General features: G+C 44.5%; 1 protein-coding gene across 2 annotated transcripts in view; it reads left to right on the forward strand.

The window, feature by feature from the left end:
* Positions 1-23,211, forward strand: part of APPL2 (adaptor protein, phosphotyrosine interacting with PH domain and leucine zipper 2) — a 50,781-nt gene that overhangs the window by 15,922 nt on the left and 11,648 nt on the right. For both annotated transcript variants that reach the window (XM_061204781.1, XM_061204782.1), the window contains exons 3-14: positions 1,571-1,630; positions 2,183-2,254; positions 6,965-7,052; positions 10,160-10,201; positions 10,318-10,376; positions 11,493-11,639; positions 14,999-15,081; positions 17,171-17,329; positions 18,812-19,000; positions 20,147-20,189; positions 20,273-20,329; positions 20,430-20,518. In XM_061204781.1, coding sequence (XP_061060764.1) covers positions 1,571-1,630; positions 2,183-2,254; positions 6,965-7,052; positions 10,160-10,201; positions 10,318-10,376; positions 11,493-11,639; positions 14,999-15,081; positions 17,171-17,329; positions 18,812-19,000; positions 20,147-20,189; positions 20,273-20,329; positions 20,430-20,518 — 1,088 coding nt within the window. The remainder of the gene's footprint in view (positions 1-1,570; positions 1,631-2,182; positions 2,255-6,964; positions 7,053-10,159; positions 10,202-10,317; positions 10,377-11,492; positions 11,640-14,998; positions 15,082-17,170; positions 17,330-18,811; positions 19,001-20,146; positions 20,190-20,272; positions 20,330-20,429; positions 20,519-23,211) is intronic.

The following is a 23,211-nucleotide window of genomic DNA, read 5'->3' on the forward strand; positions in this document are numbered from 1 at the left end:
TTTGTGATGTTGCCTTACAGGGTTAGGAAGTATTTCTCCCCTCACACTATGATTCCAGGTATTGTTTAAAAACTTGAAATTTATATGAATCTTCTAACCTTGTTTGTTCCTTCATTCATCAAACATTTGTGGAGTGCCTGCTCTGTGCTAGGAATGGTTGCATGCTCCTGTCTAGATCCAGGACATAGCACTTCTGGATTTGTTTGTTTGCCCTCCTCTTGGCTTTGTGACTGCCAGCTCTGGTTAGTTTTCAAAGTGGTGGCACCCCAGTAAGGATGCCAAAGCCAGGAATTATCATTATGTTTGCCTGACTTTATTCTGGGGGAGAAGAGAGAACGCCACGTTTCAGGGTCTACTGATGGCTGTTTCTTGGGGCAGATGAAGGAAGTCAGGGAACAGGTTGACCAGTTATCTGCAAAGAAGGCCCAAAAAACATAGGATTAGGCTCTGATGGGTCTTGCAAAGGAGGCCCATGAAAAATAAAACAAGCTCCGGCAGAGTTCAGGCCTTACCCCTAAGGAACAGCAAACCCAGGGGAATTAGAAAGGAAGTGGAGGCCAAGGCTGGCCAGTGCCCTCCCCTTATCTGCTCCAGGTCAGACCCAGTAGCTCCCTCCCTCTCTTAGGAATACACCCTGAACCTAAAAAGAATCCTTAACTGAGCTTTAGAAACGTAAGACATGTTTTCTAGGCTGGATGTGTTGATGATGGGAGGATAGTGGTAGACAGCTGCTGTGTAGCCAGAGATCAGAGGGATGAATACGAGAAGAAGAAAGTGGACAGTATTGGCCAGTGAAAAACAGCACAGAAAGGGCCTTCCCAGGCATTGTAGCTGCGCTTCTGTGTTACCGTCCATCATTACTGACCTAGTGCTATAAATTTGGTAGAATCTGACTGTGTCACAATGTTGCTTAAATTCCCACTGCACTTAAAGTCTGCAACTGGGCCATGGAGCCCCGCATGCCCTTGCTCTGCCTGTGTTGCCAGGCTTGTCTCATTTCCACACCTTGCACCCCGTGCTCCAGCTATGCCCTGCTTTATAGCTCTTCAGACAGGCAGGGTGCTTTTACATGCCTGCCCCTCCTTCTGGAAAGCTCATCCCCATGGCTAGCTCCTGGTCTTTCTCCAGGGGTCTGCTTAAAACATCTCTTCCATGGTCTTCTTGAGGACCATGCAGACCCTCCAGTCAGAGCTTCCTGCTGCACCCAGTATTTCCTTCGTGGTTCTCATCATGCTTGTAACTATTTTTTAGTGTCTGCTTCCCCAGTAAACCCCATGAGGGCAGGGACCACGTCTTTGTTGGAGGTTTGGCACATGTTAGTTGTTCACTACATTTGTTTACTGACTGAATGACCAGAAGGAGCACCAGTTTATAAATGATGGGGAGGAAAAAGCAAGCTTTAACCTTTTAATTTGTTTTGGTCTTGTTTTCCAAATAATTTCTGAACAAAATATTTTATTATTTTACAGATACATACATACTATGTTTAAGTGATTCTCTGAGGTGGCATTTTTCAGTGACTGTGTATGCACTGGACAAATCTTAACTTGCTTTTCTCTTCTCCCTACAGAATGAAATGTGCCTGGCTACTCAACAGCTTTCTAAGCAACTGCTGGCATATGAAAAACAGGTAACTTGATATACGTGTGGCATATAATGCTGTGCTTAGGACTCAAGCGGAGTTCTTATAAAGGAATTCTCTAGAGGCAACCTTTAGAGACCTTCCTTCCTTCCTTTCTTTTTTTCCATAGGCCATTTCCATTTTTTCTTTTGTCTTGCCTTTTCCTATCCACTGATAAATTCTGATGATTGTACCAAAGTCTTTATGATGTATTCTTATTAGCCTACAGAAGTAATCAACTGCCCTGAGGGTTCATATTTTTCGAGGGACTACAAGTGAATCAACACTAAGAATTCCAGGAAATAAACTGAAAGATACCATTATATCTAAACAGAAGGGTGATGACCAACAAAGGAATAGCCTGGGAAGGGCGGTTGACTGCGTGGCTGGGGCAGAACAAGGGGAGAGCTCTAGTTCTCCGCAGTCAGACGCTCTGACATGATGTGCTCTTGGGAGAAGAGAGGAAGTCGAGGTGGAGGGCAGGGTATTATGGGGTAATGCTATAGCGCTGAATTCCCTAGCATTCAGTTAACACCTGCCACTTTTCTTCTTTGGTCGTAGAATTTTGCTCTTGGCAAAGGCGATGAAGAAGTAATTTCTACACTCCACTATTTTTCCAAAGTGGTGGATGAGGTAAGATAGCCACATGGCAAAATTTTATTTGATTCTTTTTTGAACTTTCTTTCATCTTTATTTTGGCCCACTTTTTATTTTTAGATATCTATTTAAATATCTGAGAAGGTATCTCAACCTTATCTTCCAAGGTTCATTTCATAAAAGAGGTTGTATGCTGTTCCATTTGTTTCTGGTTTGAGGGGAAAGGCTTTGGTATATATGAACAATAGACTGAAAGAAAGACTTCTAAGAATTCAGTTTCCTAAGGAGGGAGAATTAGTTTCTCAGGGCTGCTGTAATAAAATTACAAGTAGGTGGCCTAAAACAATAGAAGTTTATTCTCTCACAGTTCTGGAGGCCTGAAGTATGAAATCAAGTTGTTGGCAGTGCCACGTTGCCTCCAAAGTATCTAGGGGAGAATCCTTCTTTGCTTCCTCCAACTTCTGGTGACTCTGGGTGTTCCTTGGCTTGTGGCAGCATAACTCCAATCTCTGCCCCTGACTTCACATGGCCTTCTCTTCCCACGCCACCCCCGTGTTTTTTCTCTTCTGTCTGTGTCTTTTCTTCTTATAAGAACTCTTGTCAGTGGATTTAGGGCCCACCAGGATAACCCAGGATGGTCTTATTTTGAGATCCCTTATTGAATCTGCAAAGACCCTTTTCCCAAATATTCACATGGTGTTTGGTATAAACATATCTTTGGGGGGAGTGTGATTCAACCCACTACAGAGAGATTCTTACAACTGTTTTTGTAGCTGTATTGTATAATACATTTGGAATATTTGTGAAAAGCAGGTATTGTTATAGGAAAAAGTACATAAATCCTAATTGTAAAAAACGAGCTCAGATGCTACTGGTGTTGGGCAGAACCCTCTGCCAAATTAGGTAGGTATGAACTGTTTCATCTTCCAAGGAGTGTGTAGTACCTACAGTAGAATATCATCATAGAGAATAAGCAAAAAAGGCAGTGTACAGATGCCATTTCACTGTGCAATCATTGATATGAAGGTAACGCTATCTTCAGTTCATAAAATGAGAAACTAACGTTCATATAAAATTGTACCAATTGCCTGTTCATTCATTCAACAAATCAGTTCACCGAGGCATTATTCATTCAACAAACATTTACTGACCACCTACTATTTAGCAGATGCAATTCTAGGCACTGGGGATATAGATACAAACTGTCCACTTCCTTGTGATCTTTGTCCTCTATCCCACTGCTGTGGCTCTTTGAAGTGTGTGATAATATGGATGCATATCTATTCCAGAAGAGTAGGAGGATGAATGGAAAATGGAATTAGAGAGGAGCAGAAAGTAAATTTTTTTGAAGGTGGGGAGAAGAATTTTTCTTAATTAACAGTGAATGAATAACCCAGGGGGAGAAGCAGTAGTCTACACCCACTGAAGTTATGTGTTTTCTTGACTAGAGGAGATTTGCTCAGGAAATGTGATTAGTTGTCAAAACCCTAAACCAGGATTTCTACTTTAAGATATTTACTCAGAGCTGTATTTTCATGGGTGGGAATGATGATTCTTTTTTTTGAATTAATTTTTTATTGAAATATAGTTGATTTACGATGTTAGTTTCTGGTGTACAGCAAAGTGATTCAGATATATGTATCTTTTTTCATATTCTTTTCTGTTATAGTTTATTACACAATATTGAATATAGTTCCCTGTGCTATACAGTAGGACCATGTTGTTTATCTACTTTATATATAGTAGGCTGTATCTGCTAATCCCAAACTCCTAATTTATTCCTCCCCTCTTCCCCTTTGGAAACTGTAAGTTTGCTTTCTATGTCTGTGAGTCTGTTTCTGTTTTGTTAATAAGTTCATTTGTATCATGTTTTAGATTCCATGTATAAGTAATATCATATGATATTTGTCTTTCTCTCTCTGACTTAACTTCACTTAATATGATAATCTCTAGGTCCATCCATGTTGCTGCAGATGGCATTATTTCATTCTTTTTTATGGCTGGGTAGTAGTCCATTGTGTGTGTGTGTGTGTGTGTGTGTGTGTATACACACCACATCTTTATCCATTCATCTGTTGATGGACACTTAGGTTGCTTCCGTGTCTTGGCCATGTAAATAGTGCTGCTGTGAACATTGGAGTGCATGTATCTTTTTGAATTAGAGTTTTCTCTGGATATATGCCCAGGATTGGGATTGCTAGATCATATGGTAACTATTTTTAAGTTTTTTAAGGAACCTCCATACTGATTTCCATAGTGGCTGCACCAATTTACGTTCCCACCAATAGTATAGGAGGGTTCCCTTTTCTCCACACCCTCTCCAGCATTTAGTATTTGTAGACTTTTTAATGATGGCCATTCTGACCGGTGTGAGGTGATACCTCATTGTAGTTCTGATTTGCATTTCTCTAACAATTAGCGATGTCGAGCATCTTTTCATTTGCCTATTAGCTAATGACAATTCCTTTAGTGGGGAGTGAATCATTCCAAAAGGATGGAAGCCTAGAATTGTGATTTAAAGGCAGTGTCATGGCCTCCTGGAAGCTTAACACTGTGAGTTTTTAAACAAGCCTCTTGATGTCAAGACCTAAGCCAGTGAAAGCAGTTAACTCAGGTGGGAAGAGTAGAGTAGCTTTTGAGGTGGTTTTCTCAAAAGGTGGGCCTACATCAGGTTGAAAATTTTTCAAGAGAAGTAATTTGACTCAGAAATTGAAAAATCCAACTAAAAGTAGAGATTTGTGTTGCTTATATTTAACAGAATGCATTGGATTCAGGTGTTCGATGTCTTAGGCATACAGAGATTTTTTATCCTTGGTGATTGCACCAAAAGCAAGATTTCTAGATTACTTCCTTTTAGTGCATCTGAGACAGGAAATCTTTGACATTATGGATTTCATTGCCCAGTATGTGTCAGGCCCTCTGCTCTGAGTGTTTCCTATTCATGTTTTGTTTTATTGTCAAAAGAGCCATGCAGGGAAGATGCTGTTACGCCCATTTTCCATGTGACGATACTGAAGTGCCAAGAGGTGGTCTGTGCTCTTCGCACTCTCCTCGGCAAAGGTGCTGTGTTTGGAAGTGGTTATCCCTTACCTCTCAAAGCCCCAAGGCAAAAAGTTGGTGACACAGACCACTTGATCCTTAAGAAGCAGTAGTAGAGTAGCTAGGAAATTTGCTATTCTTGAAGTGCATAACCACTGGAAAGAAAACCATTTAACCTCTTTGAGTTTCGTTTTTTTTCATCTGTAAATGGCAGTAGCAGGACAGACCACTTAATTAGGCTGTTATAAAGGTTAAATTAAATAATTATATCAGAGCATTCGGCGCAGAGCCAATTCATCTAATTAACTGTTAGTAAAAAAAAAAAAACAGTACATTTCTTATTGAAGTTATTCAGGAAGAGTAGTTAACACATTCTATCCTAATGCATTTTTTGGCATGGCTGGCTTCATGTGTTCCCCGCAGAAAAAGCTGCCATTCTTTGGCTTGACTGAAAGATAGGGAGAACATTGACTTCTTGGCCTGTCACTCCCTGGCCTGACAGATGGTTGACCTTAAGCCAGTCTTCAAGCTTGTCAGAGCAACCTCTGCAAGCACAATCCTGAAGGACCACATCTGTTGGGGGGAGATCCGTGTGCAGAAGGGGGATTCGGACATGTGACTGCTATCACTGCTGAAAGAAAACTTTGCCGAATGTTTACTCCACAAGATGACTGCTGGGTGATTTCCCCTTATACACCCAACAGGAATCCCAGAGCATCCTCATAATATCTGGAAGTCTGGGCCTTCCACTGTGTTCATTACTGACTACCACATGTTTAAAGTTTTGGCAGATTTGTGAGCATGAAAGACAAACTCTATATCCCAGACAATGTGTTGGAAAGAGCATGGATTTTAGATCCCAGTAGCCCAGGATTAAAATCCCAGCTGTGTCACTTAGTTGCTCTCTGGATTTGGAGATTTATTTGCCCGCCTGTAAAAATGAGGATAATAAATAACAGCCATCTAACAGAGTAGGTGGGAACTAAGTGGTATAAAGCACGTAAAGGTGGCACACAGAAAGAGCTCAAAAGTGGTAGTGCTGATGGTGATAATTTTTATTTCTCCTAGACCATTTACAAAGACAGGATTTAGTAAGGCCTTGAGGTAGAAGCGGAGAAAGAATCAAGGGCTGTTAAAATTATCTAGTGAGGAGGAGCACATTTGAATACAGCCTTCTTGTGGTTAGAAAGGTCTGAAATCTGGCTGAGTTATTTCTGCGGGGAACATTCTTTCTCCAGAGCAATTCCCGGGCCCCCAGTGTCTGTAGTTGCAGGGTTAGTAGGTTCCCAGCAGGCCTGTCTTTCAGGGGTGACTTCAGCCCCCTCTGAGAGTGAGAGAGCACACAGAGGCCCGGCAAAGTGCTGACCTGTGCTGCCAGCACATCAGAGCTTTCTCCCTCTCTAGGCGGGTGTGGCTCACATCAAGAACACAGAGCCACAGTTTGCACAGTTAACAAACAGTAACTGTGGGCTCGGAGACTCTTTTAGCAAACTTAACTGATGCCCCGGTCAGTTAGAAACTTGCATTTAGTTTTTAATACCTCTTAGCTTCTGTCATTTACTGCTTTATGAAAGGTATTTATTTGCTAAGGAAGTCTAACTGAGCTCTTTAACCACATGGATGTGTTCAGTGTGATCCCTCAGTGAAATAAGACAGTGTCAGTAATAGTGGGTATAATTTTCTTCAGTAGATTTCTCTTTCTTTCAGCTTAATGTTCTCCATACAGAGCTGGCTAAACAGTTGGCAGACACAATGGTTCTACCTATTATACAGTTTCGAGAAAAGGATCTTACAGGTAAGGTAACTGAGTTCAGTGTCATATACTTTAAGAATATTAATTCATTTAATAGTAATTTTTACTGCAATTATTTCTTTAAGTGTGTGGATCATTGAGAAATGCCTTCTTTTTCAGCTTTTATTAAATCTTCACTATGTTCTTGGCTCACCTAAAGGAAGTCACAGGCCAATAAGAAAACAGACTTGGAAACAGACAATTGTAATATTATGTGATGAGGGCAGCAGGACAGAGATGTACAAGGAATAGAAATGGCACACAGAAAGGCGTGATTACCCTTTGAGGATGAGGTGCCAGGGAAGGCTTCCCAGAGAAGAAGATCTCTGAGCTGGCTTTTGATAAATAAATGTTTACCAAGTAGACAAAGATGGCAAGGCTTATATTACAGGTTAGGGGACATTTGTAAAGGCATGCTGTTCTTGGGGAGCCATGAACACTTTGGAATGTAAAGTGGAAGGCTTGGAGAGGAAAGGACAGAGTGGGGACCATGCTTTATCTGTGCTAGACTCTGGGGGTACAGCTGTGAACAAGGTATATAGGGTCCCTGTTCTGATGGAGCTCCATTTTAGTGAGTGGGAGTATCTGTGACTAGTTCAGAGAGCCTAGTTGATCTTTTGGATTAATTTTGGTTCTTCAACTAAAATAAAACTTAAGAATAATTTTATATCATTTGAAATCAAGGTAGTCAAAAACTAAATATAAAAGAGAATAAATAATCTTGAAAAAACTTAGTTGATATTACAAAAGGGAATGCAGATTTTCTAGTCCTTTTGTCCTTTCTTATTTCATTGAAAATATTCATTGCATAGAGAATAAAGAATTGTATTTTCTAGAACACCGATTATAAAACATTGCAGACCAAAAAAGTCTAAACCTGAGTGCTGAAAGATCTGTTGTTCAGTATAGTACTTCCTGTTTAAAAACAGGAAGTTTAAAACTTTCTTTTTAGGCAGAAAAGATGCAGTAAATGGAAGGCCAAATCTTAAATATGAAGCTTTTTTTCCCCTCACTTTGAGATCCCCTGTGATCATGTTACCTGAAGCCTATGGGGGAAACAGTAGAACTGGCATAAACTCTACCCAAGGGCAGAGTGACAGCACTAACACTTGGTAAATAAAAAATAATAAATAATGTGTCAGCTTGTATAAAGAGAAACCTTGATTGAGAAGGGTTTTTAGTGTTTTTTAGTGTTGCTCATCTGTAATCGCAGGTGAAACCGAAACTTAAATGCGGTCATGTGCTGATTATCCAGTAGTAACTGAAAGCCTCATTGAGTGCATTTTTAAAAAAGATTTTCTCTAAATGAAAACATTAGAAATGTGTGGGGATATCATTTAAAAAACAAACTCCAAGTCTTTTAGAAACAAAATAATTACCCCCTAAGACTTGTATTGTCAGATTGATGTCTTTCAGGTTTGTTTATGGGAACCTAGGATTGAGAATGCCCAGCATTGTTGATGATGTGGCCTTTGTTAGTCCAAAAGGGCTCAACTTGTGGATTAGTAGTATCAGTAGTATTTGCCCAGGATGATGATTTTTTTTTAAGAAAATAAAACTGTCTAGTAGTAGTAAAAGGAGAAGCTCTTAGTATCTATGAAAAAAGTTAATCAAGGTATACTTTTCTGCTGACACCAAGACAGAAATTTGAAGTGTTTGGCTTGGGTCATACCTGAGTCAAAATCAGAACCAAATTAGAATCTGGCATCCCCTTTGCTTAGTGGTGTTTTTGTTTTGTTTTGTTTTTGTTTTTTAACATCTTTATTGGAGTATAATTGCTTTACAATGGTATGTTAGTTTCTGCTTTATAACAAAGTGAATCAGCTGTACATATACATATATCCCCATATCTCTTCCCTGTTGCATCTGCCTCCCACCCTCCCTGTCCCACCCCTCTAGGTGGTCACAAAGCACCAAGCTGATCTCCCTGTGTTATGCAGCTGCTTCCCACTAGCTATCTGTTTTACATTTGGTAGTGTATATATGTCAGTGCTACTCTCTCACTTCATCCCAGCCTGCCTTTCCCCCTCCCCGTGTCCTCAAGTCCATTCTCTATGTCTGCGTCTTTATTCCTGTCCTGCTCCTAGGTTCATCAGAACCTTTTTTTTTAGATTCCATATATATGTGTTAGCATACGGTATTTGTTTTTCTCTTTCTGACTTAACTTCACTCTGTATGACAGACTCTAGGTCCATCCACCTCACTACAAATAACTCAATTTCGTTTCTTTTTATGGCTGAGTAATATTCCATTGTGTATATGTGCCACATCTTCTTTATCCATTCATCTGTCGATGGACACTTAGGTTGCTTCCATGTCCTGGCTATTGTAAATAGAGCTGCAGTGAACATGTGGTACATGACTCTTTTTGAATTATGGTTTTCTCAGGGTATATGCCCAGTAGTGGGAGTGGTGTTTTATCTTACATTTTGTTGCCTTTTTCATTTACCCACCAATATAAGTACATAATCTGAATGAAGACAATACAAGAGTTATTCAGGAAGCTATTTAAAATTGATGAGGAAGAAACTCTAAAACTGCTCCAACAGGAAGTAGAAGATGAGAAAGAAATGAAAAATTAAAGACTAGAAAGGCAGAAAGCAGCCCCGTATCAGAAAGAGTAAGAAAAATGTGAAGAGAAATTTAAAAGCTGGAGGCAGTTTTGAGACAAATCGAAAAACAATGTAGAAGATGTGAAAATGCTTTGCTCTGTTTGACAAAGTAAAAATGGATTGTTTTAGAATCGTAGAAAGTGTCACTTCCTTTTAAATATCTCTGTGTTTTTAAATTTTTAACCTTGGACAGTCGTTGCTCTCACTAACTTTTTGGTTTTTTGGTCTTAGACTTTGTTAAGCCGTCCTTGTGCATGATGGGTGTGGCACCCACATGGGGTAATATTTATTGGTGTTGGCTTGTTGCAAGTACAGTATACTAGATTGCTTCAGATTTCTTTCATTAAAACAAGCATCCCCAGGCACCAGGACCCGAGGGTGCTGGCGGAGCTTCCCCCCTTCCACGCACATACCTTTATTTTCTTGGGAAAGCGCAGAGCTCTGGGTTAGCATATTTTATTTTTCTTTGCTTTAAGATGTTTCTTTTCTCTTGTTCAGAAGTAAGCACTTTAAAGGATCTTTTTGGACTCGCCAGCAATGGTAAGCATCTTCTCTGTTCTTGGTATGTGAGTTTAGTATGTCTGTGGGAAGAGATGCTGAATGAATGTTCTTGCCTTTCAGCCCATCTGGGTGCTAAAATATCTCTTTATTTTTAGAGCATGACCTCTCAATGGCAAAATATAGCAGGCTTCCTAAAAAAAAGGAGAATGAAAAGGTACGAATACCTACCTTCCATTTTTCACTTCATTTACTTAAGCTGCTTTTATGTTTCCGTATTGTGAATTTGTGGCATTGAGGGTGTCCTGATGAATTCTTTTTTTCTCCTATACATGGATTTAAAAAAAAATAAATTTATTTATTTATTTATTTATTTTTGGCTGCGTTGGGTCTTCGTTGCTGCACACGGGCTTTCTCTAGTTGCGGCGAACAGGGGCTACTCTTGGTTGTGGTGCATGGGCTTCTCATTGTGGTGGCTTCTCTTTTTGTGGAGTACGGGCTCTAGGCGTGCAGGCTTCAGTAATTGCAGCACGCAGGCTCAGTAGTTGTGGCTTGCGGTCTCTGGGGCACAGGCTCAGTAGTTGTGGCACACGGGCTTAGTTGTTCCGCGGCACGTGGGATCTTCCCGGACCAGGGATCGAATCTGTGTCCCCTGCATTGGCAGGCAGATTCTTAACCACTGTGCCACCAGGGGAGTTCCTGGATTTTTAAAATATTTATTCCAAACCTCGTAAGTAGACTTCTTCTCTGTTCTAGCTTTTTTCAAACTGGTTTATTAAATGTCAACTTGGAACCATTGTAAAATGATAATCACATAATGATTCTAACTTGAGCTTGATAGCTCATATGGTTATCTGACTCACATATACTTGGGCACTTGAACTCCTTGCCCTGGATATTGACTCTGATTTTTTAACTCATGCTCTCTAGCTTTTTAGCTGCTATAGATAATATCAAATATTTTCAGGCATATAGCTTTTACTTCTGTTCCATGATTTCCTGGGAGTACAATCTTATGAGTGAACCAAAATATTTATGGCTTTGAATGCATGCTGCCATATTGTTTTCCTAAAGGATTGTAGCTCTTTGTAGTGCTACCAGCAGAAAGTATTGTCTTCACCCCAGTGCAGCCTCACAAACGCTGAGATGCCATTAATTTGGTATTTTTAATTTGGATTTTTTAAAAACTTGAGGTGGAATCTCATCTGCTTTTTATTTGTCACAAAAATTGTTCTAATGAATAAACAAACATGTTTTGAAGTTGCATGCTCTTACAGAATTGCCCCTTGCTTTGCACAGCTTGATGTTTGTTTTCCTTTCCCCTTTTAACCAGGTGAAGACTGAAATTGTAAAGGAGGTGGCAGCTGCCCGGCGGAAACAGCACCTTTCATCCCTTCAGTATTACTGTGCTCTCAACGCGCTGCAGTACAGAAAGCGGGTGGCCATGATGGAGCCCATGCTGGGCTTTGCCCACGGACAGGTAGGGTGATCCCTTTCCCTGAGGCGTCAGACCTAAGCCAGCTGTGGAGAACAGCATGGCATTCTGCTGACGTAGCCCTTAGGAGATACTGAAGCATCATCAGAGAAAGAAACACAGGTGCACAGCCTCGCTGGAAATTTCTGAGATTCAGCACTTGGAGAGCTTCCAGAGGGGCTGGGTCATCATTAGTTGGACTTACTAGGCTATACGTGCAGGAAATGATGGCTTTGATCCCAACACTCCTATGGGGAGGAGCTGGCATGACCCTTTGTGTCGGATTCAAATGAAAGCCAGGCCTGGTCCAGTTTTCTGAGAAGCAGCCGACTCCCAGGTTGGTGGAGCTAGGCCTACAACCCAGGACTCCGCACGATCCTTTGCTGCTCGGTGTGGTAAGGGTCACCCTCAGCTGGGCTGTTCTTTAAAGATACGTTGCTGAGGTTATTGCTGGCACCTTGGCATCTGGGGCGTGGGGAAATGTTGCCACTGCCTGATGAAGTCTCTGTAGAATATTTATCTGGCTTCTTCCTCCCATTTCGTGGGCTACTGAACGTTTGTTTGCAGGGAGGCTCCAGTTTTGGGATGGGCCCTTGACCGTGCGGCACTAGCCCTCACCCTCCATCCCTGCCCTGCTTCAGCCCCACTTAGGTTGGCTCCAAAACCTCACTTGGGCATGTGAGAAACACAGCTGGGAACCTTCTCTCAGTTGACAATCTAGGAACAGAATGTGAGGAAGCAAAATGTTGAGAAGAAAAAAAGCAACTTAAAAAAACCCACATGTGAGCATCTATTTTTTTAAAATATATTTTAAAAATACATATATTTCAAAAGAATACAATATCAGTTTCATTCAGGGAAAAGGAGAACAAGAGAGGATCTTTAAACATCTAAGCTCAGCTGTCTGTCTTCTTCATGTGGTTATTTTATTGTTGAGTGATAGGAACACTAAGGTCAGCTTGGTGTCTTTAGAGGTAGTATTTAACTAGAGCAATAAAATCTTTCTGTGTCAGCTGAGTAAAGCTGGATTAAACCAAAAACTAGCACTGTGCAGCTGGGGGCTTCAGTCCTCAGCAAATCCTTGGGAGCTCCCCCCGCTTCCTCATAATGGGCACTGTGTCCACACGTGTATACTCGCTCACCCTCTGTCACCCTCCCCTCTCCTTTTGCACCTCTGCCCCTGCCGATGTCCTGGCTTTGTTGGAGAATGCCAGTACTCCTTTGCTGTCTCTGATTAATACCTCCTCTCAGGTCTGTCCTCCCTGATTGACATTTCTTGCCTTTGAAGCAGTAATTCCTGCTCAGTTAGAGACCCTGAGTCAGGGAGGGACCTGGACTCAGCATCTCAGAAAGATGAACTGCTCCAGGCCTGATGGATCAGTGCTTGGGGAGCTTGGTTGTTTAGAGGAGGGTCTTCACAAGTCCTAAAGGATGGGTTTGATACTGGCTGGTTTCACTCGCTTCCACGGCCAAGGACTCCACCACTTCTCCCAGCCTGGACACAGTTGGGGAGGACAAGACATTGGGTGCAGTAGCACCAGTGTAGCCCCCGTGCCTAGGAAGTCAGAACAGAGCACACCGTCATTGTTGGGTGGTGGCAGCGTCATTTTTGAGGACTGAGGATGGCATGTTTCATTTTTCATATGAAAAGTATGCAGATTTCAAGACAGAAGACCAAATAAAAGTCTCACCCTGCAGACTTTTTCATCCTGATGAAAACTATAGTTCCTTCCTAAAGACCAGGTTGTTGTCTGACACCATGAATCTTTGGGATGATTCTAAAGCATTTGCTGTCCTACTGCCTCATCAGCCCTCTTTAACCAATGCCCATTGAGCATCTACTTTGTTAGTTGATGGTCATATGACCATAGTACTTCCTACTGTTCACAAAGGGCCATGAACTTAGGTCTTTGGATGATGTTGCACTGAATGAGACTTCTCAGCACCACCCACCTTAGTGGAGGTGGTTTGACTCCATTTCTTCCTTCCGTGGCCCTCATTAAACAGGTTTCCAATTAGACCATGATGCAGTCCTCAGGCCTGCATACAAACTGAGGTTTTGTTATCTGTGTACAGGTTCATGAGAACACAAAAATGAACTTTAATGTCGTATTTACAGGGTAAGTACTACATAATGTGGCTGTAGAAGCCAGTGTCGTATCCCTTCCTTCCATCCGTTCATTCATCAGGTTTTTTTTAGGGACTGCATGAACCCCTGCCCTAGGCATTTACAGAATAGTAGAGGAGCTAAGACATGGACTTAGAGTATAAATTCCAAGGAGTTCAGGGAGGGGAAAGAGAGAAAAAGCCACCTTGATGTTGTGCACTTAGAAATGTAGAATGCTTATTTAACGGACCTTGATATTCAACATTTCAGGGACTCAGAATGGCATTTACAGTGTTGACCTGTGTGTGGTTCAAAGATCATGGGGCCAGAACATCTCCCTGCAGGTACACCTTGCATTAGGATAATCATGATCATTGTGTTTCTGTACTGTGAAAACTAAGTACATTGGTGTACATACTTCCCCAGGGTGTCTGGGGAGCCAGGTGTAAGGAGTCAGAACTGTGCTGATGACACCGACTAGCCTTCTAGAGGTGAGAGGTCGATCTCCATGCCCACCACCCAGGGCAAGAGCTGCTTCCAGATCAGAACGTTGGGGAGCAGGAGGGGCCTTATTCCCTGTGTCCAGCACCTATGCAGTGCCGCAGCCCCGCTGTGTCCTTCTCATACACAGTCACCTGTAAGTTGATGTCTGGGTTGGAAGAGCCTTTTAAGGATCTTCTGCCCAGTCTTCCCTCTGCAAGATCGCAGCCAAATCACCATCCACCCAGCCTGTGTTCAGAGCCGCACGTGGCTCGACGAGCAGGGGCAGTCGGTGGTGGCCTTCACTTCACTGAGAGCCGCACGCTGCTTGTCTGCGCCTTGCTGGTGCTCTGCATGTCATTGGTCACCAGTTTAGCCCCTGGAGATGCAGAGGTGAACAAGACCTAATCCTTGCCCTCAAGAAACAGTTTACTGTCTAGAATTCACACAGGATAAAGGCTGCTGATGATAATATCAAAATAATTATCAGTAGTAATTATGGATGAGGTGGTATGTACCAAGCACTTATATTATCCCTGGTCTTTACTGCCTTGCAGCAAGTTAGGAGGCTTCACCCTCCTCCCTCTACAGATACACCAGGGGCTTTGGGAGTCAATCTCAGCCGGTGAGGTGGGGCTCAGCAGAGAGGCAGCAAGTGCTGCCGGCGAGGAGGGGCCAGCCAGTGTCTGCTGCCCCTGTGCTGTTAGTCTCACGTGTCATGAATTCATCGATCACCTTTCTTAGACACTTTTCAGAATATCATAATTATATCTTTCAGATTAACTTTTTTAAGAAGGGAGCAGAGATGTTTTCCCAAAGTATGGACAGCTTCTTATCCTCCGTTGCAGACATGGTTCAAAGGTAATGCCGCACTCCGGTTTGCATCTCATGTATCTTTCCGCACATCCTGCAGCCTGTGTCCTCTCTCCTTGTCAGTGTCTCTCTGAGCCGTTACTAGGCCATCAAAGTGCAGCACCAGCTGTTCCCACAGTTTTGTGACTGGGCGTTGAAAGCCCCGGCCACACAGCCTGCTCCCGAGGGCTGGGTCTAGTTCTGTGAGTCGTGCTTCTGCTGCCTGACCAGGCACATCTTGTTACAGGGGCAGCAGGCAGGGCTCCCAGTGGAACCTGGGAGCACAGGAACCTCCTGGTTCAAACGGCTAAAGCATTCAGCTAAGAATTCGAGTTTTCCTATCCCTTACGTTGTATCCTGGTGAGTAGATAAATACTGCTGCTCCTGTGCCACTAGGAGGGGTCTTGCTGCCACATTGCTGTGCATCAGCAGCCAGCCAGCCCGAGTGGCCAAGGAACAACGTCTAGTGGTGGCTCTGGGCTCCGCAGTCCTTCCCCGGGATGTGGACGCCTGGCCTCGCTGCATCAGGGTGTAAGAGGATTTGGAACCCAGCCTAAACCCAGACGGGTGGCATTTCAAACCACCCCACAGTGCCAGGGGCTTTTCTTTTAGTCCCTACTTCACAGTGATACACTTCAGGCTTTTTTCTTGGCTCCTTCACACACACACACACACACACACACACACACACATGCTTTTTTTTAAATTAAATGAAACATTTAAAATAAAAATCTTCGAAGGGAACAATTGAAGGTAGTCGCTTTTCTACCCTGTTCTTTGAGTTCTGGGAGCCTTGGATTAGCTCAGAGTTTTTGAGCCTCCCTGTATGGGTCGGGGAGCAGAGGGGGGACAGTTACTAAAAACTCCCTGGAGTTGTGTGCATGATGTCACGTTGGTTCACATGAGGGCTTTTCTGGGGGAGACAATCCTTACCTTTCATCAGATCTTCAAAGAGGCTTCTCACAAAAGCTGAAGGACCTAAGCGGTTCTGTATACTTTTGGCTCCCTCCATCCACTTCTGTACAGCTTAACTTCTTTTTTCTCATTCCATTCTCTCAGCCTTGGCAATGACAACCCCGTTAAACTAATGAAGTTTGTTGGTGGAGCCCCGGGTCGTTCCATTCAAATATCAAAATAGCCAAAATTAACTTGGACTGACCGCTTGCCTTGGGGTTGCATTAAACAAGACACAGGTGGTATACACTGTGAACCTCTAAGAGGAGAATCTGGAACATACAAGCCCAGTCTCACTCACCTACAGCACACTTCTGAAAGGAAATGCTGAGGAGCTCACTCTGTAACACACTAGACTCGCTAGCCCCTAGGGCTCCTCCTGATTTCAACATTGGAATTCAGTCCTGTCTCCTTTACACAGTGGAGAAGTGGAACAACGCCTCTAGAGTTTGTTTTCTCGGATGGAGGGCCCATTTTGGCAGACTGTGTTTAGGACTGTCACCCATGCTGTCACCCCTGGGTGGGGTAGCTGTTGAGGCCTCACGTTATGGGGAGAAAGGGCAGCTGCTTATTTCAAGCTAAAGCTTCCAGCTTTTGCACGCCTCAGACCATGGGCAGACGGGCCGGCCAGCCTGCACCGTCTCAGGGCAGTTGTGTGGCTCTCATATAAGGAAAAGCATTGCTCTTGGCTTTGCTGTTGCACCTTGGTACCACCTTCTGGTCACTTTCCGGTCTCCAGTGGCCGTCCCCACCATTCCTGCCTAAACCGGTGGGTGGGGGCCATGAATGACTGCCGTTTCCTTTTTGCCTTTCGGGCTCTTTCACAGGCTGCCAGCACATGCGGCTCCTGAGGATGGGCTCATCTTCTAAAACTTGCATCAACAGTTCTGAGCCTGGCTACCACTGTGTCAACAGAGAAATTATTTAGCTGGGTTCAGGCATCGTCCAGTGGTATTCGTTACGCTCTGTTTGAAAATGACAATCATATAAACACTTTTGGTAGCACAGACCGGAGTCCCTGTGATCTCCAGCTTTCAGAGCCTCGGAGGTGAAGCGTCGTGCCCCCCTGTGTGAGGCAGGAAGCCGTGGGGAGGCTCCACCATCTGCTGTGACGAGTGACTGACCTGACACCTTCTGTCTCAAGCATCCAGGTGGAACTGGAAGCGGAAGCGGAGGAGATGCGGGCATCCCAGCAAGAATTACTTTCTCTTGAGGAAGCTGTTTACACTCCAGACTTGGATGCGGCTGCACCCCAGATCAACAGACACCTCATCCAGAAGGCTGGTTACCTTAATCTTAGAAAGTGAGAGTTCATTGCCTGCCTCTTCTTCTAAAATCTGTGTTCCCTGGGAGTGGCTAAACACCTGTTAAGTGCCCCATCAGAGGGCGGGGGTGTGTGAGGTTGGGTTAGTGCTCCCGCCATGGCGCTCCTCCTGCCTGGGACATAGGAAGTGTCTGGGCCCAGGTCCCAAACTGCACTGAGAGATGGGGCTTGAAACAGTCGTGTGAGTAAGAACCCAGTCAGTGCGTGGACTCCAAGACACCACAGGCCGCCCCTCCCTGGTCACCGTGGCCATTTGACATAGACTGCTCTTAACTGTCATCATCCTAGACCATTGAGACCCTTCCCCAGACCGCTGATGGGTGAGAGCAGTGTGCCGGTGATGCAGCACTGAGGCCAGAGTCTGAGGGCCAGAAAGCTTCCAGAATCACCTAGGTTCATATAGACTGAACCCCATGTTTAACCCTCAGGTTTCAGATGTTCACTATGAATTAAAGAGGTGCCCAGGTTTGACTGTGCCTGAGAGCAGGTGGGGTTGTTGTCAGGTGCGGTGGTGAGCTCTGACTTTGGTCAGACGTCCTGGCCCGGCTGGGCCCCGCTGTCCCGTCATTTCATCTGTAAAATAGAGCTGAAGATTGCACCTACTTCATAAAGTTGTCACAAAGATTGAGTGAGGTAATTCCTAGCAGGTATAAGCACTCAAATGTTAGCTATTACCATTTTTGGAAATTGTAATTATTGAGGCAGGAAACCTAGTGCCCCATACATAGTCACTGCTCAGTAAATACCGAATCAAATAAATATATTTCATATCCCCCAAATGGAGGATGTGTGAAGAGGAATTGCCAGCTGTTTTCTTACCAGGTTAGAGCCTTTCAAAGATCTGTAAAGCTCCTTGAGATCACAGGCCAAAGGTCTCCTTTAGTTCTGTACAGATAGAAAACTCCACAAGGTTCTGGTTTTATTTGCCAGGAACTAGATTTTCCTCTTGTAAACAGCCCACAGAAGAAGCATGACATCTAGCTGGGGCAAAACCCAATCTGGTATAAAGTGCCCAGGATTCGGGGGTGTGCGCTGTGGCCGGGGTAACCCTGGTGACTCTAACCAGACTTAGAGCAGTTCAGCTCTGTGTCTTAGAGAAATGATCTTCCAGGTTTTCAGTTCCCGATGGTGATGGACTAATTACGTTTCCAGATCCCAGGTTTAGAAGCCAGAGACTGGCTGCAGTGGGGGTGGGCGCCCCCTGCCCCGACCCTGGAGTCGGCTGTGGACCGACCGGCCTTTCCCGTCTGAGCAGAGCCCATCAGCTCCCAGCTCGTTCAAGCTAACCTGTACCTCTCCTGCTACTCTTTGCACCTGAATTCTTTGCAGAGAAGTTTTGCTTTAATGTAAAGCAACACATTATTTCTAAAATGCTACCAATACCCATAAAGAGGCAGCAAGACTGAGGTGCCTCTCATGCTTCCTAGTACTAATGAGCTTTTCACAACACAATTCTTACAGTAAAACAGGGCTGGTCACCACCACCTGGGAGAGACTTTACTTCTTCACCCAAGGCGGGAATCTCATGTGTCAGCCCCGGGGCGCCGTGGCCGGAGGCTTGATCCAGGACCTGGACAACTGCTCAGTGATGGCGGTGGATTGTGAAGACCGACGATACTGCTTCCAGATCACCACTCCCAATGGAAAAGCGTAGGCCACATGGGTTTTATGTGGGAGGAAACAGGTGCAGCGACCCCACTTCTGCCCAGGGCCTGCTAGGTCACTCCTGTGTGCCAGCCCTCCACGGGGGAGGCCCCGTTCTGGGTGGTGGTGACCTTTCGGGAGGGTGGTTTTATGTCCTCTTTAAGCAAGCACACAGGACCATATGGAATCGAGCCTGCCTTATCTAAGAAGTCCCAGAGAGGATTTGTCTGTGGCTGTGGAGAAGAGGTGACCTCCATGTGTAAGACGGCAATAGAAGGAGCTGTTTGTCAGCGGAGACTCAGAGAGAGAGGGGTGGGGCCGTAGCCGCTCCTCGTCTGTTCTAGACAAGCCTTTGTGTCCACATAACGGGGTCGGGGGGCTGAGGGGGAGAGTGGGTGCCTGCCCGAGGAGTCCGCTTCCCCAGCTGACACAGGAGATGTGAACAGGACGTGCCGCTGCAGCAGAGTTATTCGTCAGCACTCTGTCCCCACATCTGCCGTGCACCTCGGGCTCAGGAGAGGCCATGTTTGCAGAACCGCAGCCGTGTATCATCACAGTAGATCCCATCCCAGTGGGACCCCCTCTCACTTAGAGCAGTGGTTTCAAACTGCTCCAAGGAGTTTGGAGCCCCATGAAGTGCTCCAGGCTTCACCTGCTTGGGGGAGAGGAGTGGCCCCATTCTCAGTCAGAGCTGCTCTGCTTGCATTTGCTTTCTCTGTTGGGCTTCTGAGTTGAGATTTTATTTAAACAATAGCACGTTCATGGGGAGGGGGCAGCGTTGGTATGATGTAGACCATCTCTTCTCCCAGAATGGCAGAGCATTTTTAGACATCATCCTCCCTCTCTGGGTGATGGTAAATGACCTGGGAATGAAGACTCTGGATTCTAGTCACACACAGTCCCAGGCAGTTACGTAACTCCTCTGGGCCTTGGTTCCCTCAGGTAAGAAATAGGGATGAAATCCATGTTCCCCGCGTCCCACAGATGAGATGAGGAGCACAGGGACTGGCACGTGTGGAGTGGAGTCCCTGTAAGAGCGACGCCTCCGCAGAAGTAGAGCAGTATTATGTGTATCTTACTCCTGGCCCGCTGCATGCAGATACTCAGTCACTGAGGTCCGGGAAGCACTTACTTAGATGTACTTTATTTCAGGGGAATAATCCTCCAGGCAGAAAGCAGAAAGGAAAATGAAGAGGTAAAGGTTTTGTTTGTTTCACTTCTGTTCTAGTATAGTGGGTGACTTTGGGATTCAGCAGGTTTTTTTCATGTCATCTACAGTGGATATGTGCAATAAACAACATCTCCAGACAGATCTACCTGACTGACAACCCAGAGGTAATTCACAGCTGCCCTACGTGCGTCTCAGCTCTTTTCTCAATGTGAGAGGTAAGCGTCCACCTCTTGGAACTGAGCGTGTCTTCCTCTGGATTTTTAGGCAGTCGCCATCAAGTTGAATCAGACGGCTCTCCAAGCAGTGACTCCAATTACAAGTTTTGCAAAAAAACAAGAAAGCCCTTGCCCCAGGTAACTAAAGGACAGAAAAAAAACTAGCTTTTGTGGAGCCAAACTGTGTATTAGGGATTTCACCTGTACTAGGAATTTCATCCTTACAGCAGCGTGGTGTTCAGCCCTGTTCTACAGAAGCAGTAACTCTGACCAGGAAACGGTAAATACTTTGCCCATGTTCACACCACAAATGAGGGGCCGAGTCAGAATTCAAAGCTGTCTGCTTTCAGTGTCCACCTCCTTCCCCTGGACCCTGCAGCTTCAGCCTGAGCACACAGGACATGCACTGAGTATCCTGCCAGTCAGGGGTTCTCCCCACATTTCGTATCAGCATCAACAAAACTACGGAACCAAAACAAAATTTTTTTTAAATAAGGAAGAAAATCACCTTTTATGTGTCCATGTTATGGTGCAGGCCTTATCATATGTGCATTTATTTCACATATATATTTTTCATATTTTCACATTCTTCATAATTGTTCCTTTACACACTATTCCATCATTTATTATTATTGACTATTTGAATATTTAGGTTGCTTCCCCTTCCTTTGTTTGCTGTTGTCGTTTATAGTGAGCATTTTCACACATACAGCTTTCCTCGTTTTGAATACTGCTTTAGGATTTATTCCAGGAATGCCATCTTAATGGGAGTTTCCATTTGATTAAATAATAGAAGGCTGTATTATCTGTTATGCTAATGAAAGCATGGCATCACAGGGCAAGTTGAAATCATGACTGTATTAGGCCTCCATCTTTAGTGGCAAGGTAGAAAGAATCCCGTTACATGTTTTACAGATATTGTCTAATGACTCCAGAAGAAAGTTGTCAGAAAGCTCAGAGTGGCTGAGTAACTTCCCAGGGTCTCAGTGCGGTGCAGTGTGGAGCCAGTGCTCACACACCCAGCCCTGGGACGCCAGGAGGAACGGCCTGAGAGAAAGCAGAGAATAGGCTGAGTCCGATGGTGAAAGAATTAGGTGCCCTGCTGAGGAGCCACAGGCAGGGGAACAGAACTGCAGGCTTTGACAAGAGGGGAGGCATAGTCAGAACCGGCTGGAAAGACTGCTGGGCGGCACCTTCTGGGAGAGAGCGGGTGGGGCGGGAGAAGGGAGGGCAGCGAGGCCCCATGGGATGTCCCTGTGATAGTAGCTGTGAAACAGAACATGAGAACCTGAGCAAAGGGAATCAAAATGGGGACGAGGCAACAAGTCTGAGAACACTCCAGTGCCATAATTTAAGGGTAACAGTTTACACAAAAGTAGCATGCTTACTAAGTGCAGCTTCAAGGAAAGCACTTTATAAATGGAAATGGAAATACAGATCCGGCCAGTGGGGCTAACCTGTGAGCATTGTACTGGGTAAACGTGTCTGTCTTCTCTCTGTAAAGCCACATGAGTGTTAGAGGGACATAGTGGAGAACACTGCACTAGACTTGGAGTTAGGAGACATGGTCTTAATAACAGCTCTGCTCTGAACACAGCTAGATGTCCTTGAGTGGGTCGTCAGCACTCTGGGCCTCTGTCTCCTCAACTTTGTGATACAAGATGAGAGAAATCAGACCACCTCCAAGGCCTCTTACAGCTCTAAAATGCTGTCTTTCTGGGGTGTAATCAGAAGGTGTGACTGGTTTTCTAAAAAAACAGTCTGCAGCTCAGATTTATTTATTCAGTAACTGATTTTTCTCCTCTGTTCTACAACAGAATAAGTAAATCACATTCTTAGAAAGGAACCCATAGAAGGGATACAGAAGAATCCCTAGAAAAAAAATGACTGTAGCCAGACAGCTGAATCAGTGCAAAGATTGGAAGGGTGACAGATGTGGCTGCCAGATGATGGCCCCAGAGCAGTGGAGGGGCGGGGCAGTATCTCTCTTAGGGTCAGCTCATTAGAATAAAGAGATGTTTTGATGACAGTGGGAGAATGAAGCAGAGAAACTCTGTTCTTGGGAACAAACTGGTGTTCACTTCCAAGCAAATTTCATGTGTGGCCTTCCCTCATTCTGCAGTTACTTATATCTAATATTCATTCATTTATCCAGCTATTCAACAAATGTTTGTTGAGTGTCCAGTATGTGTCCAGGCGCTGAGCTAGATCATGAAACTTACAGACTTGTAGGAGAAGACAGGCAAAAGGTAAACAAATACTGAGTTAAAATACAGGAAAGCACTATTATGTTAAAGATGAGGATGCTGTCATGGAGAATAAGGAGGAGACCTATTTAGGGCCTGTCTGTAGAGATAATTAAATTGAGAAGTAAGAGATGAGAAGTAGCCTCTCTTGCAAAGAGCCAGAGGTAGTGCATTCCTGATCCCAGCTGTGGAGGCTGAATGGCAGAGAAGAGCTTGGTGTCTTTCAGGAACTGAAAGGAGATCACTGTAACTAGACAATGGTCGGCAAAGGGAGGTCATAGAGCAAGACGAGGTTGGGAGGGAGGGGGGCAGGGACAGATCATGAAGGAAGTCAGGGCAGGGGTTTGGGGAGCTGTGGAAGGGTTTTAGAGGTAGGGGTGTGTGAGAGAGCGAGCGAGAGAAAGATGATCCACTTCACATGTTGCAAGGTCAGCTCTGGCTGCTGTGGAGGACACACAAGGCAGAGCTGGGCAAGCAGGTATCCAGTGAGCGGTCTGTAGCAATAGTCCAGGAGAACACGGTGGTGTCTGAAACGGATCATGGCAGAGGAGATGAAAAGTAGGTGGATTGGGGACTTACTTTGAA

The sequence above is a fragment of the Eubalaena glacialis genome, chromosome 11, assembly GCF_028564815.1.
Source record: "Eubalaena glacialis isolate mEubGla1 chromosome 11, mEubGla1.1.hap2.+ XY, whole genome shotgun sequence".
NCBI lineage: Eukaryota > Metazoa > Chordata > Mammalia > Artiodactyla > Balaenidae > Eubalaena > Eubalaena glacialis.